This window comes from Barbus barbus (genome assembly GCF_936440315.1).
Source record: "Barbus barbus genome assembly, chromosome: 44".
NCBI classification, from domain to species: domain Eukaryota; kingdom Metazoa; phylum Chordata; class Actinopteri; order Cypriniformes; family Cyprinidae; genus Barbus; species Barbus barbus.
Window position 1 is genome coordinate 10784058 of NC_136722.1, and position 16923 is coordinate 10800980.

General features: G+C 44.3%; 1 protein-coding gene across 3 annotated transcripts in view; it reads left to right on the forward strand.

The window, feature by feature from the left end:
• The window catches only part of LOC306863531 (double-stranded RNA-binding protein Staufen homolog 2), a 140838-nt gene that overhangs the window by 75903 nt on the left and 48012 nt on the right, over positions 1-16923 (forward strand). For all 3 annotated transcript variants that reach the window (XM_079406919.1, XM_079406918.1, XM_079406920.1), the window contains exon 12: positions 2267-2571. In XM_079406919.1, coding sequence (XP_079263045.1) covers positions 2267-2571 — 305 coding nt within the window. The remainder of the gene's footprint in view (positions 1-2266; positions 2572-16923) is intronic.

Consider the following 16923-nt stretch of genomic DNA (forward strand, 5'->3'; position numbering starts at 1 on the left):
CTACTTTTTACCAAAAAAAGTGGAAATGTGTTTGTTTTAATAAAAATCAACCTTAAAGGTTTAAAAATGCCTTTAGCACCCTCATACTTTGTTGCTGAAATGTCTTCAAAGTGACATATAGAGCTAAATGCCCAGGGTTGGATCCGTCTCAAGAGTGTAATGGCACAAAATGAGCAAGACTTTGTAACAAAAATTAAATGTAGTGAAATTGCACATTGAGTCACGTCCATATGGTCTCAGGGATCATGTAACATGCTGTATTTAAAGTAACAAGACAATGTGTCAGGCATTATTAATCAATTTCCTGCACTGGTATCCTACAAGTTTGGGTTTTAATCCCACTATGCATTCTTCTGAATGTACAATCCCATGGAGATACATGGCATATGTGTTATAATTTGTGTGTGGAGTAATAAACGGATGAAGGAAATGAGGCGGGAAGGATGGATTAAGGGACGTATGGGAGGTCTCAGCGTTGCGTTATGTCCCAGAAAAGCAACACATCTTCTTAATTGAGGTTCCAAAAAAACACAAGATCTCAGAAGCATTTCAGCAGCCATAATTTTTTTGTGAGTGTGCGTGTGAGAAAGAGTCTGTTTGTGTGTTAAAAAGAGAAGTAGAGCAGGATTCCACGAAAACTGAATGTGTAAGACCGCTCTTTGCTCGTGTGTGTACGAATATGTCAGTGTGTTAGTGTTTAGTGTCTTGGAGCATTGCTTCATCGTGTTGATTTACAGTTGGGCCTTGTGTGTTATCTGTTTTAAATCACAGCTTGGGCCATGAGCTGGCCAATCTCCAGCCCACCGTTCTCAAATTCAGCCCATTATACTGGGTGGAACCTGTTGGAACGGGGAAAGAGAGGGAGAAGGGAAAAAAGAAAGAGAAATGAGGGTGCCGATGGGGTGGTGGTATTGTTTTTTCTTAGCGTTTATGTGCTTTTTGTCGTAATTCCCAAATTGATGTCATTCTGGCTCACACCTCTCGTTTTATTCCATGTTAAGTATGCATTTTTCTCTGGATGCTGATTTGTGTAATGCGAAATGCAAGTTGTCATGTAAGATTTAAAAAATTCAATGTCTGTTGCCTTCTTTGCCAGTCAGCCTTGTTGAAATGGCCGACGGGAACTCCAAACTGCTGGTTTTCATTTACATTCTCTCTCCGTGAATTAAAGGGTTGCGTCAACGGCACACTGCGGCGCTTAGAGGAACTGCCTATTTACATTTCTCACAATTTTCTGGGATAATATTTACCAGTTTTATGGCCCGAACACTAAGTTAAATCAGTTGTTGCTTGTTCTGGGTTGTCAGAAATTGTGGAGAACAGCCGGCTGCTTTTGGAAACTTCATTTAGGACAGCAAACGCAAACAGGAAGCAGAATGTGTGCATAGATGAGGACGTTCGCTACAGCTGCTCTGTTCCTCTCCTCTTCTCTTGTTGTCACTGTGTATTGTCTTCTGTGAAGAAGAATTTGGCTTTTTGTCTGTGTCTGTCAACTTGAAAGTCATTTATAATGCTGTAATCTACATATAAAAAATGACAAAACTACTTTAAACAGATGTTTAAAATACACACACGTTCTCTTTTGGGGAAAATACCCTACTGTTTTATCACCAATCAGGTCAGATCACTCAGAAAAGCAATAGCTCATCTGTATTATTTTATTTATTTCTTTATTTTTTTTATTTTGTTTTTATTATTAATATAGTTTGAACCATTCAAAAGCTTGGGGTCAGTAAGTTTTTTTTATGTTTTTTATTATTTATTAGTTTTACATTACTCCTGTCTTCAGTATTATATGATCCTACGGAAAGTATTATAATATGCTGATTTGGTGCATAAGGAACATTTCTTATAACCAAGTACATTCTCACCTAAAAAAAAAACTCTTAAAACTACATTCTGTGACACAAAAACACTATTATTTATCAAATTTGGGCATCCGCCATGACACTCGCCATGAGAAATACTGCAGGAGGAGTGAAACGGTTGGAGTTCCGATATCACTTGAATATCGCACTCCTCTCAGCCAATCAGATTCGAGAACCAGAAATAACTGTTATATAAATATATAGTTTTTATTAATACTTTTTTTCAGCAAGGATTGTATTAATACATAAATATTTAACATATATGTAATTTATTAATATCCATTTAATTTTTTTTACTTGTATTTATTTTATATTTTATTTCATGACCTTTTCAATATTAAGAATAGAAACGTGTACACAGCTGAGCAATGACTGTGTCTTTTTCCACCCCTATATAGCACAAAAAGGAATTCTTCACCTCTCCCCGGATGTGTATCAAGAAATGGAAGCGAGCCGGAATAAGGGAGTCCCCGGTGCCCCTGGAAACTACCTGACACCCAAAGACATTGGTCAAGGGTCCACAGGACCATTCTACACCCCGTCGGTGGGCAACACCGCTACCATCGCAAGAGAGCTGCTGCTGAGCGGTACTTCGCCCACCGCAGAGGCCCTGATCTTGAAGGGAAAAGCACCTGCTTTGGCCTGTGGCTCCATCCAGCCTTCCCAGCAGCTGGAGTACTTAGCCCACATTCAAGGCTTCCAGGTATGGAATAAATGAAGTGATTTTACAGATCTGTTTATCTCTCGCGCTTGCTCTCCACTGCTAGCTCTACCCAGAGAACCAGACCTCAAATTTCATAATAACTCTCGCGGAGCCTAAAATTGATCTGCTTGGCTTCCACTGTTTGTCCATCTGGACGAGACTGCGGAAATGTGGAAGTGCCTGCTTCTGTCATTGATGATCCTACAGGCCAGGGAAGTCATTTCTCGCAGTTACATTTCCCTTTTCCTGTCTGTATACCATTGCAGACAAAGGATAACAACCTGTCTTTAGCTGATTTGTCTTCTACGGCTCTGTTTGTCCAAAAAAGAAAATAACTTTATTTGTTATACACACAACACTTCAAAAGTTTAAGTTTGGTAAGATTTTTCCATGCATTTGAAGTCTCTTAGTTTGACCAAGGATGCATTTATTTCATAAAAAAAAAAAAAAAGTAATATTGTGAAATATTATTTTTACATTCAAAATAATGTTTTTTTTGTTTGTTTTGTTTTTTGTATTTCAAAGCTTTTTGTTTCGCATGATTCTTCAGAAATCATTCTAATATGCTGATTGGTGCTCTAAAAACATTTCTTATTATAATTAATGTTGAAATCTGTTGTGCTGCTTAATATTATTGTGTAAAATGTGAAGCATTTTTTCAGGATTCTTTGAAATGGAAACCTTTTGAAACATTATAAAAGTACTTACTTTCACTTTTGATCAATTTTTGCATCCTTGGTAAATAAAAGTATTAATTTCTCCCAAAAAATGAAAAATCGAACCGACCCCAAACTTTTAAACAGTAGTGTATTTATGTGTTATACAAAATATAAAATAAACAAAAGTGTGTTTGTATGTATGGTAATTTAGTATGCGGCAGTAATGGAATTTATACACTAAAATTATACAATTTAATGGGACTTTTTATTAGATTTCTGTTAAAACGTTGTAAATAGAAGCAGGAGTCGAACAAAGTGGAATGCTGTAATTGGCAATTATTCATAATCTCAGTTATTTTTGATAATTTCCGATTAATTGTACCTTTCCCGATCCCCAATGTGTGTGTCCTCAATCTCTTCTACACTTTAAAGAAAACCAAGCCAGTGACTGAAAAGCCCCCTCCAGTACCTCGCCCTTAGCCGACCCACTTAATTTAGCAGCAGGTGCTTTTCATATTGGACAGTAAAAACATTTTATCTTAACCTGCTGAGGTTGCCTTTGAAAAAGCCTTTGTTTTTGCTCAGAGCTTTCCTGTAGTCTGAAACCCGATGAAGAAGAGTGAGGCAGCCAAACGTAAACACGGGGGGGAAACAGCAGGTTTCACTTAAAGGGCCAGCTGTGAGGGATGAGGCGACCTGCCTGTGTGAATCACTCCACATTCAAACCCTTTTCCCCCTCAAATACCCTGATAAGAATCCCGCCTGGCTTGATCCCCCCCATTCCTTGGTGTCTTCTATCAGGAGGATTTGAGTGTATAATGGAGAAAGGCAGGAAATACGTGTTTCATTGAGACAATGCGCTGAACGATGTGGGTTGGTAATGAAAACCTGAATGTACCAAAAGCAAAACAAAACCGCTGAGCTGCGTCTTTAGCTCTGAAACACAGATTCCAGACTTTCATGTTTGTTGGCAGATGCTTTTGTGCAAAATAGTGTGCGCTTATTGGCAAACACCTTACTGTTTCTAATCAGAGCAGCAGACATGCTATCCTCAGTGCCAAAGGACATGTTTAAATCAGACCATGTTTGTGATTCAATTTGGACCTGACGGAGCTGTTATGAAAGCCCCTATGAGGCCCTTTCCGTTGGCATTGGAGCAGCAGAAACACCTGAAACTGTTTGGGAAAGCCACAACAAGAACCGATGTTCAATCAGTTTCCTAAAGCAGTTGTTCTACACTACAGATGTGGTATTCATTGTCGTGTGGTTATTCATGCGTATGTTTCCTCTAAATCCTGATTCTGATCTCGAAACTCTTAATGGAGAAGTTAATAATGCCTTGTAAAAATAAAGACCTAGCACGGGCTGTATTTGGCGTTGACTTTCAGTTGAGATTGGTTCATTCAGGTCTTTTGCTCTTGTTGGGCCCCAACTAGACACATGGGGCCTCTGAGAGTAAAGAGATTTGATTGATGGAATTTGGCCAGAGGTTGAAAATTAGATAGGGCATCAGTATATTGGCATTTTGGAAGCAGTGCTGATGCAGAGAGGGTTGGAGAAAATTAGTTTGTTTGCTGTTAATTTCCCTGTTGTCTCAGGCCACATGTGATGGAAGTAGGGCAGAAATAATGGAGTTGTTTGAGTAATGCATAACATATGCTCTCTCTTTCTCATTCTCTTTAGTGAAATGCTGTTATTTTCTGTAGTTGAGCTTCACATTTTGGCTGAGTTTGTGCCCACACTTACCTTTTAAGTGGGCTCTTAGGTAGTCCGTTGTCTTGAGTCATGCAGAGATGTTCATGATCATTAGAAAAATAGTCCTAAATACCATCAGATTAGGTTTCTTTGGCCTGTAATGATAGCTGAATCCCATTTTGTGCTACATATAAATTAGTCTCACATTGCCAGACTTTGATTTTTTGCATGAAGTGTCTTCCTGCTTATTCTGTACCAATTATTTATTGGGATAATTTGTGGTCCAGCTTATTCCAGCCAAGAATCACAAATTTAGACAGGAAAAGGCCATTTATCTAACATTTAAAGCACTCATTATGTTTAACCCAGTAAAAATCTGTGTACTCTGATTCCCAGATGTTGTATAAAAACTGCTAAGCATGGCTTGTTTGAGGAACAGACCTAAATTTAAGTCGTTATTCATTCATAATCTTCCCCTTCAGTTAGCTGTTAGTGGTTGTGGCCACATTGAGTGACTGACCTGAACACGAGATCAAGATGAATATAATGTGAGAACAAATCATTCCACTTTGTTGAACTGGATTAGTTGATTCATTGAAGAGATCCAACTCAAAAGAACAATTCATTCATTTGAGGGATATAAACATTTTTCATTAACTACAAACCAACGTTTGGTCCAAAACTTTATTTAGGCAACAATTAAAACCTGTTACCCATTATAGCATGGATTATTTATAAATAATTTTGTTACTCTCTAAAAGTATTTTTTGTATTTTTTCTAAAGCTTTTATTTTATTTTAATTTATTTGAAAATAAATCACAAAAATCAGAATTTCAACATTTATTTTGACATGTCCCAGTAACAAAATAAATTTAAGCACCTCTTTACACTTGTCGAAATCAAATGAAATGAATGAAAAGATCCAATGCTTTAAGCTTGAAAGTGTGAGTCACCTTTCATTGCATGGAAAAGAACAGCTAGCATATTCTTCAGAATTTCCTCTTTTATGTTCCACATAAGAACGAAAGCCATATGGATTTAATGATGACAGGTGACAGAATTTTGGGGTGAACTGATGCTTTTGTTAAAGTGCACTGCCAAAGCCGCATTAAAACCCAGAACAAAGGTTTTCCTGTTGACTGATCTGACATCTGACAGATTATTTAGTAACCTTCAGTGATCTGGTTAAACTCTTGAGCCTCTCTTGGTCAGCTGGGTGACTTGTTTGGCGCAAGTAGCATCAGCTTTAGACGAACCCAGAGATGGATCTTTCCCCAAATCCCCCTTTGGTCGAGCAACCGGAGCCCTGCCAGCTAGCGTTCACTCCCCAGGCTGGGGACAGCGATTCGGAGAGGACGAAAGGGAGAGAAGAGGTGGAGCAGTGAAGCCAATCTCTGTGGGAATGTTGCTCTTCGCCGCATGTCAGGTGAACATCATAAAGGGCCTTTTGTGCTGAGCCTGTGAGCTGCAAAGCAGTCTGGGAGATCGGAGGGCAGTAGGTAGAGCTCATGTTAGGGATGAGTCCTGAGCATTTATGAACCCCATTCATCCTATCACTTCATATGAGACTGAGTGAAACATACTGTACCATAGTCTTCCACCCTGCTTGTATACTTCAGAGCTTATGACCTTCTCAGTGTAAATAATAACTTTTAACTTTTACTATTGCTGTGTTGACTTCATTACCAAAGTTATTGTAGGAAAAAATGTACAAACTACAGTATATATATTTCTTAAAAATACATTTATTTTATATAATCTTGGAATTGCTCAGTTTATCACTTTAAATAAATTTTTTTTTAGTGACTACAAACCAACATTTGTTCTCAAACTAACCGACTGAAAATGTTATTTTATTTTATTTACTGCCTGTTTGCTTTTTTTGCCTATAAAGTTTTTTTAGAATTTGAAAATAGAAAGTAAGAATTTAAAAATAGGAAGCAACTAAACATTTTGTTTAAATGTATTTTAAAAATTAGTTTTTAGGAAATAAAATACATGAGGATATCAATATTTACTTTGTTTCACTTTTTAGTATACTTTTTAATAATTACATTTGTTTAAATATAGTAACCTTAGTAACTTAATTTAGGTCACGTTTCCCATTCTGGTATCAACGTTTTTTGTTTTGATTTTATTTGTACATTTTTTTGCATCTCTTTTTATTGATGCTATTCAACCAGAGAGATACAAAAATGAAAAAGATGTTGTTTTTGTAATTTAAGTAATTAAACATTTTTGGAAAGAAATCACTCATCTGCATTTCATTGTTTATTTTGACATTTCCCACTTCTGGTAATAAGATTTTATTTTATTTTTTCATTTTTATATAGTATGTAAAAATAAATACAACATAACACTTATTGTATCATTTTTAGCTGGCAGTCAAGATTTTCTGAATGTTTTGTTTTAGTTGTAGACCCTTGGAGACCATCACCTTATCCCTCTTTTTCATGCCCGTTTCAGTTTTCCCTCTGTCTTTATTTAATCATACTCTTTCTGTTTCCTCCTACCCTCTAAGCCCCTGTGCTCACTGCCCGTCTGTTTCTCTTTCTGTTTGTCTGTCTCTCACCTGGTTTCTAACCTTGGCTAGAAATACCAGCATACCTAGATTCAGATCACAGGCTCTGTTATTTCTTCAAATAACTCCCATTGATGTTTTCTGACCTTCGTTTTGAGATGAATGGAGACGAGCTGATAAAAGAACTCGTGCTTGGATTTCTCATCCTGCCAGCGCTGGGCACACATGCATCTCTCTGTGAGGTTTTGCTTTGATCATGGGCAGCAGCGTTCAGCATCTATATGCCAACTGCTCAGCAGTCATGCCATAAATCACTTCAAAATTTGCTTCATATGCAGGTGATGTAAGCGTCCGTGATGCATCCATTTCATCTTTTATATCAGTGGGATCTACTTCAATAATAACCTTGCTTCCAACTAGAAGTTTGCATGGTTATTATGTTGAAGCCCTAGTGACTTGACCAGAAGTCAGATTACTGGTTAGAAGTGCTACCACCACCCCACTGAGTTCAACAAGATCTACAAGAATCTGTAGATTCAATATATATACAGTGCCTTGCGAAAGCATACCCCTTGTTTTTTTAATTATGTCGCTGCCTTATGTTAAACTGCTTTAAATTACTTTTTTCACAACAATCTGCACTCCATACACCATAATTACAAACCAAAAAACAGGTTTGTGACAACTTTGCAAATTTATTAAAAAGGAAAAACTGAAATAAGTACTTAATAAGTGTATAAATATTGCAAGCTTTGTGGCAAGATGTGGCAAGCTTTGCACATCTGCATAAAAATCAAGCACATTTCATCTCTGCTAGATATTTCACAGTTTACTATGTGAAAGGTGGAAGCATTTAGGACCAGTAGTCATGGAGTGAGATCACAGAGTGCTGAAGCTAAAAGTCTCCAATGCTCAGCTGAAGAGTTATAAACTTCCACTGCCAATAATCTCAACATAAAATTGTGCGGCGGGAGCTTCTTGGAATGGGTTTCCATGGCTGAGCAGCTGCGTGCAAACTTCATATCAACAAGTAAAATTCCAAGCTTCGGATGTTGCCACTGGACTCTGGAGCAGTGGAAACCTGTTCTGTGGACTAACAAATCACGCTTCTCTGTTTGGCAGTCTGATAGATGAGACTAGGTTTGGTGAATGCCAGAAGAACATTACCTGCTTGACTGCATTGTGCCAACTGTACAGTTTGGTGGAGTAATGGAATAGGGGCTGTTTTTCATGGGTTAGGTTGAGCCCCTTACTTCCCGTGAAGGGAAATCTTAATGCTTCAGCATACCAAGAAATTCTGAACAATGCTCTGCTACCAAGTTTTTTGGGAGCAGTTTGTGGAAGGCCTTTTTCTATTCCAATATGACTGTCCCGGTGCTCAAAGCATGGTGCATGAAAACATTGGTTGGATGAGTTTGGTGTGGAAGAACTTGACTGGCCCATATACTGGATGGGCAAAAACTCCAAAACATCAACTTCCTGTTGATGTAATGGTCCCAATACTTTTGTTCATTATATATATATATATTTTTTTATCTGCCATAATATGGTAATGTTAATGATCAGAATTGTAATATCTCTAATACTTTCTCAATAAAGCTAAGCCCATACCTGAAGTTATACATGAAAAACTGGCATTGAAGCCAGTATTGTGACTGTGACTGATTCATACGTTTTAATGACACTTTAATTTCCGTGCTGCCCACCTGCTGCATTTCTATAACCTGTAACCCACCATCTTACCCTTAATGGCAAAGCACTGACTGATGATATGAAAGTAATTTAATTTGATGCGAGAACATCTGGAGTTGTATAACTCAGCAGTAGCATCAGGTTCATAATTTCAATTACAGAAGTGCATTGATGTGGGCTTTTGAAGGTGATTCGATCCTTTTATGGTGAACGAGATGATTCAGAAGACATTTTTGGCACTGGTATGCCTTAGACTTGCAGTCCGACCCAAAAATCGAGGCAATTAAAGATATATTTATGTTATTACTGTAAAATCCGGCATGTATCAAATTTGTTGATGTGCAGTGTCTGCTTTAGTGGTAAAGGGTGCCATATTTGGTTAGGAAAAGTGAAGCTTTATCTAACTGGCTTCAGACTCTATAGATAGGCTGTGAATATATTTCCTGAATTATTTGCCTACACTCTTAAAAATAAAGATTATTTATTGGCATCCGTGGTTCCTTTTAACATCTATGAAACCTTTCAAAAGCACAAAAGTTTCTTTATACTTTACAAATGTTTTTTAGGCTGGTTCTTTAAAGAACTGTTCACTGCCAGGTTCTTACGGTGGCCCAGTAGTGCACAACACAATGAAATCTCCACAACACAATGAAATTAGCACAGGGGAAACAAGCCGCAGCACAATGAAATTAGCTGCAACACAACGGAAACAAACTAAAACACAACAGACACAAGCCGCAAAACAACAGAAACAAGCTGCAGCACAATTAAATTAGCTGCAACACAACGGAAACAAACGTCTCAGGTTACGTATGTAACCATGGTTCCCTGAAGGGAACGAGACGCTGCGTCGAAACGCATATGGGAACGCCTTCAGCGTGACCAGGCTCTGAATATGATGTGTAATCAGTCAAACAAGGGCGAGGCGTCACGGGCGGGGTGACGTCACGACCAGGAAGCATATAAGCACGTGCGGCAGAGCCGGCTTCAGCTTCAAGTCATGAAGCAAGCTCTGGCAGGGATGCCGGAAGTGTGGCAACACGACGCAGCGTCTCGTTCCCTTCAGGGAACCATGGTTACATACGTAACCTGAGACGTTCCCTTCCAGGAACTTGGAGCTGCGTTGAAACGCATATGGGAACGAGATACCAACGCCGCCAGACTGACAAGTCCCTGCCTGGTGTCAGGACGAAAGGACAGAGGAGCCGGGAGTGGCTCGGATGTCGAGGTCATAGAACCTAACGAAAGTCAGGGGCGTGGACCACCCAGCTGCGTTGCAGATGTCCTGCATGGAACACCTGCCCAGAAGGCCTTGGAGGCCGCCACACCTCGGGTTGAGTGCGCTCTGACTCCCACCGGCGGGGGGAGCTCAGAGGCCTCGTATGCCAAAGCCATGGCACCCACAATCCACCTACTAAGAGGAGGGCTTCGTAGCAGGAAGACCCCTCTTAGGCGGACCATAGCACACGGGCAGCTGGTCCGACTTTCTCCACAGGGAGGACCTGTGGATGTATGCGTCTAGTGCTCGCACTGGACACATACGGTTGTGCTTCTCCTGGTCTGGCTCCCCGAAGGGAGGAGGACAGAAGGCCTGCAGTACGACCGGCTGTGGAACGACCGATGGGACCTTCGGAACATACCCCACGCGGGGGTAGAGGAATACTTTTGCCGAACCGGGCGCAAAGTGAATAGAGCCCGTAGTCAGGGCCTGAAGGTCACTCACCCTCCTCAGAGAGGTGATAGCCAATAAGAAAACGGTCTTGATAGTGAGGAGTCTCTCAGTTATCTCCTGAATGGGCTCGAAAGGTGCATTGCACAGAGCCTCCAGAACCACAGCCAGATCCCACGTAGGGACGAGATCGTACCGGAGGCCTCAGCCTCAACGCACCGCGGAGGAAACATGTAACCAGTGTCTACCCACTGACTGGCCACCGGTAAGGGCGTGGTATGACGAAATAGCTGCCACGTAGACCTTAACAGTGTAATGGGTTACCCCTGCGGAGAAACGGGCCTGCAGGAACTCCAGTACTGCACCAACGGGGCAGTTGACTGGGTCGAGCTGGCGGTCCCCGCACCAAGAAGTGAAGAGCCTCCACTTCAAGGTGTACAGTTTCCTCGTAGAGGGAGCTCTGGATTGGAGGATGGTCTCGACAACCTCGGTTGACAGACCGGAAGCTATGAGCTGTGCCCCCTCAGGGGTCACACCAACAGCTTCCATCACTCCGGGCGAGGGTGCACCTCGGTGCCCCCGGCCTGTGAGAGGAGGTTCCTCCTGACGGGCACTTCCCACGGAGTGCCGTCGAGGAGAGATATCAGGTCCGAGAACCATACTCGGCCCGGCCAGAACGGTGCTACTAACAGTAGACTGACCTCGTCCCGGCACACTCTCGCCAGAACTCCAGGGAGCAGAGCGATCGGGGGGAAGGCGTACAGATGGAGCCTCGGCCACGTCTGTACCATAGCGTCCAGTCCCAGAGGAGCTGGAGGGGTCAGCGAGAACCAGAGAGGACATTGTGCTGACTCTTGAGTCGCAAAGAGGTCCACCTGGGCCTGGCCGAAAATACCCCAAATCTGCTTCACCACCTCGGGGTGAAGCCTCCATTCCCCGGGCCTCAGCCCCTGCCTCGACAGGATGTCTGCTCCCACATTGAGATGCCCAGGTATGTGCATAGCTCTCAGAGATAAGAGCTTGTCCTGGGACCACACAAGGATCTGGTGTGCCAGCTTGTACAAGGGGCGCGACCGCAGACCTCCTTGGTGGTTGATGTAAGAGACCACTGCCGTGCTGTCGGTGCGCACCAGCACGTGGTGATCTCTCAGGTCTGGGAGGAAGTGCTTGAGTGCACGGAACACCGCTAACATCTCTAGCCGATTGATATGCCACGTCAGGTGGCGACCTCTCCACAGACTGCGGGCAGGGTGGCCACTCATGACCGCACCCCAACCGGTGAGGGAAGCGTCCGTCGCTAGCGAGACGCGGCGACAAGGAGCTCCCAACACCGGGCCCTGGGACAAGAACCAAGGATTCCTCCACATGTCGAAGGCACGGACACAACGGCGTGACACTTTGACAGCGCGGAGTGAGTTTCCCCTCAGGGAGACCCCCTTGGTCTTGAGCCACCACTGTAGGGGTCTCATGTACAGCAGGCCAGAAGGTATCACGCTGGACGCAGCTGCCATGAGCCCCAGCAGTCTCTGAAACTGCTTGACAGTGAGTGACTGGCCTTCTCGCACTCTCCTGACTGTAGTAAGGATCGACTCGATCCGAGCAGGGGACAATCGTGCCTGCATCGTGGTCGAATCCCACACCACGCCTAGATAAGTGATTCTCAGAACCGGAGAAAGCACACTTTTCTTGGCGTTCAGTCTCAACCCCAGTTCTTTCATGTGGGCGAGAACGACATCTCGATGCCGAACCGCCAACCGCTCTGATTGAGCGAGGATCAACCAATCGTCGATATAATTGAGTATGCGGATGCCCTGAAGCCGCAACGGGGCCAGTGCCGCATCCACACACTTGGTGAAAGTGCGGGGTGAAAGTGCTAGGCCGAAGGGAAGAACCCGATATTGGTACGCTTTGCCCCCAAAGGCGAACCTCAGGAACTTCCTGTGAGAAGGAAGGATGGAAACATGGAAATATGCGTCTTTGAGATCTATCGTGACAAACCAGTCCTCGGACCTGATTTGAGTCACGACCTGCTTGATAGTAAGCATCCTGAACTTCAGCTTTCTGACTGAGCGGTTCAGTAGACGCAGATCCAGTATGGGCATCAGCCCTCCATCCTTCTTCGGAACAATGAAGTACCGGCTGTAGAAACCGGACTGGGTCTCGTGAGGAGGAACCAACTCGATGGCTTCCTTCCTCAGCAGAGTACCAACTTCCTGTTCCAAAACCAGAGCCTGCCCGGGGCGGACCGCAGTCATAACAACCCCGCAGAACGGCGGGGGTGGCCCGCCGAACTGAATACGATAGCCTCTCGCTACGGTCTGCAGGACCCAAGGAGACACATTCGGCAGCCGCTGCCAGGCTGTCAAATGCTCTACTAAGGGAATCAGTCTCTCAAGACTAACCTCTGGTGCAGCCAGACCGCTGTCTCGAAGTGGCGCACCGGAAGGAGGCACGTGGCCTGGCTGCTGGGGCGAGTTTCTCGGCTCCGCGCTGCCGGGCGGACAAACCTGAGAAATATACTCGCTGGGACCGGCTGTGCCCTGGAACAGCGGCAGGGTCAGCAGACAAGTCCCTGGAGGGCACCGAGGGGAGACGGTCACCGAGTGCCGCGGTGTAAGCCGCTCCACCCCAGTAGGGGTCGTCCTCCGTAGTCCTGGGGCTCACCCGTCAGGACCTCTGAACGAACCAGACCCTGCAAGGCAGGACCCAAAGAGACACATTCGGCAGCTCGCTGCCCAATGATCTTCTAAGGGAATCAGTCTCTCGAGACTGACCTCTGGGTTCAGAGAAGCGGCCAGACCGCTGTCTCGATGCGGCGCACCGGAATGAGACGCGTAATCTGGCGGCTGAGGTGAGTTTCTCGGCTCCGCGCTGCCGGGCGGACAAACCTGAGAAATATACTCGCTGGGACCGGCTGTGCCCTGGAACAGCGGCAGGGTCAGCAGACAAGTCCCTGGAGGGCACCGAGGTGAAGTGGTCACCGAGTGCCGTGGTGCAAGCCACTCCACCCCAGTAGGGGTCGCCCTCCGCGGTCCTGGGGCTCGCCCGTCAGGACCTTTTGCACGAGGAGCTGGTATGCAGAGGAGGCTGCGCCCGCCCAGCAGCCACCTGAGTTTAGAGAGCGCGCATACCCTCTGCCCACCAAAGATGTTGTAAGCAGAGCAGGAGCCTTCAAAGGCGATGCCGTAGAGGGAGACAGATAGCTCGCAAGCGTCTGTTCAACCCGCGGCATCGCCGCATACCCGCGCTCATTCAGTTCCCGCGGGAACGAATGGCCGGGACGAAAAGATTTCACCCGCGATCTCGACACCTCGGTGAGGAGATCGGGGAAAACGGAAGGCTCCTGTGTAGAAGTAGCTCTCTGGGGCGAGAGAGGCGGCGAAACCTCGTCAACGCTCGTCACATCAACCTCCTCGGAGGACGCAGCGTCAAGCCCTCGTCTCGGGGGAAGAGACTGCTTCCGAACCGAGAGACGGGGCGCCAGATCAGGCGCGGGAGGAGATAGGGACATGCCCGTCTGACTCTCGCCAGCCAGATCAGCCTTTTTCTCTTTTTTTTTTCTCTCTGCAAGCCCCGCGAGCGCAGCCGCCGCTCTGCCTTTTTTTCTCTCTGATTTAAAGGCAGAAGCGGGACCGGCTTTATTCATTTTATGCTTGTGCAAACACTGCAGCTTACAAAGCTCATAGTTATATCATATTGGGGTGACAGAGGCGGCGAAACCTCGTGAACGCTCGTCACATCAACCTCCTCAGAGGAAGAGAGACGAAGCATTGAGTCCTCGTCTCGGGGGAAGAGACAGCTTCCACACCGAGAGACGGGGCGCCAGATCTGGCGGATACGGGAGGAGATAAGGACATGCCCGTCTCACACTCGCCAGCCAGATCAGCCTGCGAGCCCCACGAGTGCACCGCCGCTCTGCCTCGGCAGCAGCGGGACCGGCACCGCGTGGGGAGCTCGCGAAGGCTCCCTTCTCAAAGAGAGCCCTCCGGGTGCGGAGACCGATTCTGCGTGCTCCGCACCCAGGCAGACCACGCAAAAATCGTGTGTGTCCTCGCTCGTGATTATAGCGAGGGCAAGGATGCACACATGACTCAAAACGTGGTCTGAAAGCTTCACCCCTGAGCTTGCCCTTGGCTTTGGCATGATACTGAATGCTTTCCACTTAAAACTAGGACAAACAACAGTAAATAAGACTGACACACACAGAGCGCTTCGCTGAATGACAAAAAGCTGAAGCCGGCTCCGCCGCACGTGCTTATATGCTTCCTGGTCGTGACGTCACCCCGCCCATGACGCCTCGCCCTTGTTTGACTGATTACACATCATATTCAGAGCCTGGTCACGCTGAAGGCGTTCCCATATGCGTTTCGACGCAGCTCGAAGTTCCTGGAAGGGAACTAAAACACAACGGAAACAAGCCGCAACACAACAGAAACAAGCTGCAACACAACGGAAACAAGCCGCAACACAACAGAAACAAGCTGCAACACAACGGAAACAAGCCGCAACACAACAGAAACAAGCTGCAACACAACGGAAACAAACCGCAACACAACAGAAACAAGCTGCAGCACAATGAAATTAGCTGCAACACAACAGAAACAAACCGCAACACAACAGAAACAAGCTGCAGCACAATGAAATTAGCTGCAACACAACAGAAACAAACCACCACACAACAGAAACAAGCTGCAGCACAAGGAAATTAGCTGCAACACAACAGAAACAAACTGCAACACAACAGAAACAAGCTGCAGCACAATGAAATTAGCTGCAACACAACAGAAACAAACCGCCACACAACAGAAACAAGCCACAACACAACAGAAACAAGCTGCAGCACAATGAAATTAGCTGCAACACAACAGAAACAAACCGCCACACAACAGAAACAAGCCGCAACACAACAGAAACAAGCTGCAGCACAATGAAATTAGCTGCAACACAACAGAAACAAACTAAAACACAACAGAAACAAGCCGCAACACAACAGAAACAAGCTACAGCATAATGAAATTAGCTGCAACACAACGGAAACAAACTAAAACACAACAGAAACAAGCTGCAACACACCGGAAACAAGCCGCAACACAACAGAAAAAAGCTGCAGCACAACAAAATTAGCTGCAACACAATGGAAACAAACTGCGACACAACCGAAACAAGCAGCAACACAATAGAAACAAGCAAAATAAAAATCTAAATAATGAAATTAGCACAACACAACTAAAACAAGCCACAACACAACAAAATTAACCCAACGCAAACAAGCCACAACACAACGAAATTAGCACAACACAATGGAAAGCAGCAGCAACACAACGAAATTAGCACAACACAACAGAAACGAGCAGTAACACAACGGAAACAAGTCACAACACAACGGAAACAAGTCACAACACAATGGAAACGAGTCACAACACAACGGAATCAAGCCGCAACATGGCGAAAATTAGCAGAAAACATTGGAAGCAAGCCGCAACACAATAACATTAGCACAACACGAAAGAAACAAGCCACAACACAACAAAATTATCACAACGGAAACAAGCCGTAACACAACAAAATTATCACAACGGAAACAAGCCGCAACACGTCAAAAATGAGCAGAACACAACGGAAACAAGCCACAATACAGCAAAATTACCACAACACAACTAAATTAGTCGTATGCGTTGTGTTGTGGCGATTTCGTTGTTGTGGAGATTTCAATGTGTTGTGCACTACTGGGCCACCGTAGGTTCGTCATGCGTTGCTGCAAAAATTACTTTTTTAGAACCTTTGTTTTTAGGTGTAGTTATTTATTTTTAGACATTTCCCTCCTTTTCTGTGTAGAAATGTTCAACCCAGTTGTTCAGGAGAGCATTAAATACACATGCTGAAGCTAGACGTATCATAAACAGAGACATGTTATGACTCGAACTGCTGGTTTAGTGCATATGTAATTGCAATATGATGTTATCAGATGTACTCATGTGTTAAATCCGCCAGCAATATCATCCTGATAAGAATCACTGGTCCATGTGCTTAAGTCAAAGGCAAGATGTTACTCCATTTTGTTTTAATTTTCTTCCTTGCCATGTAGCAAATCCCACTTTAATGAAAATAAAAACTA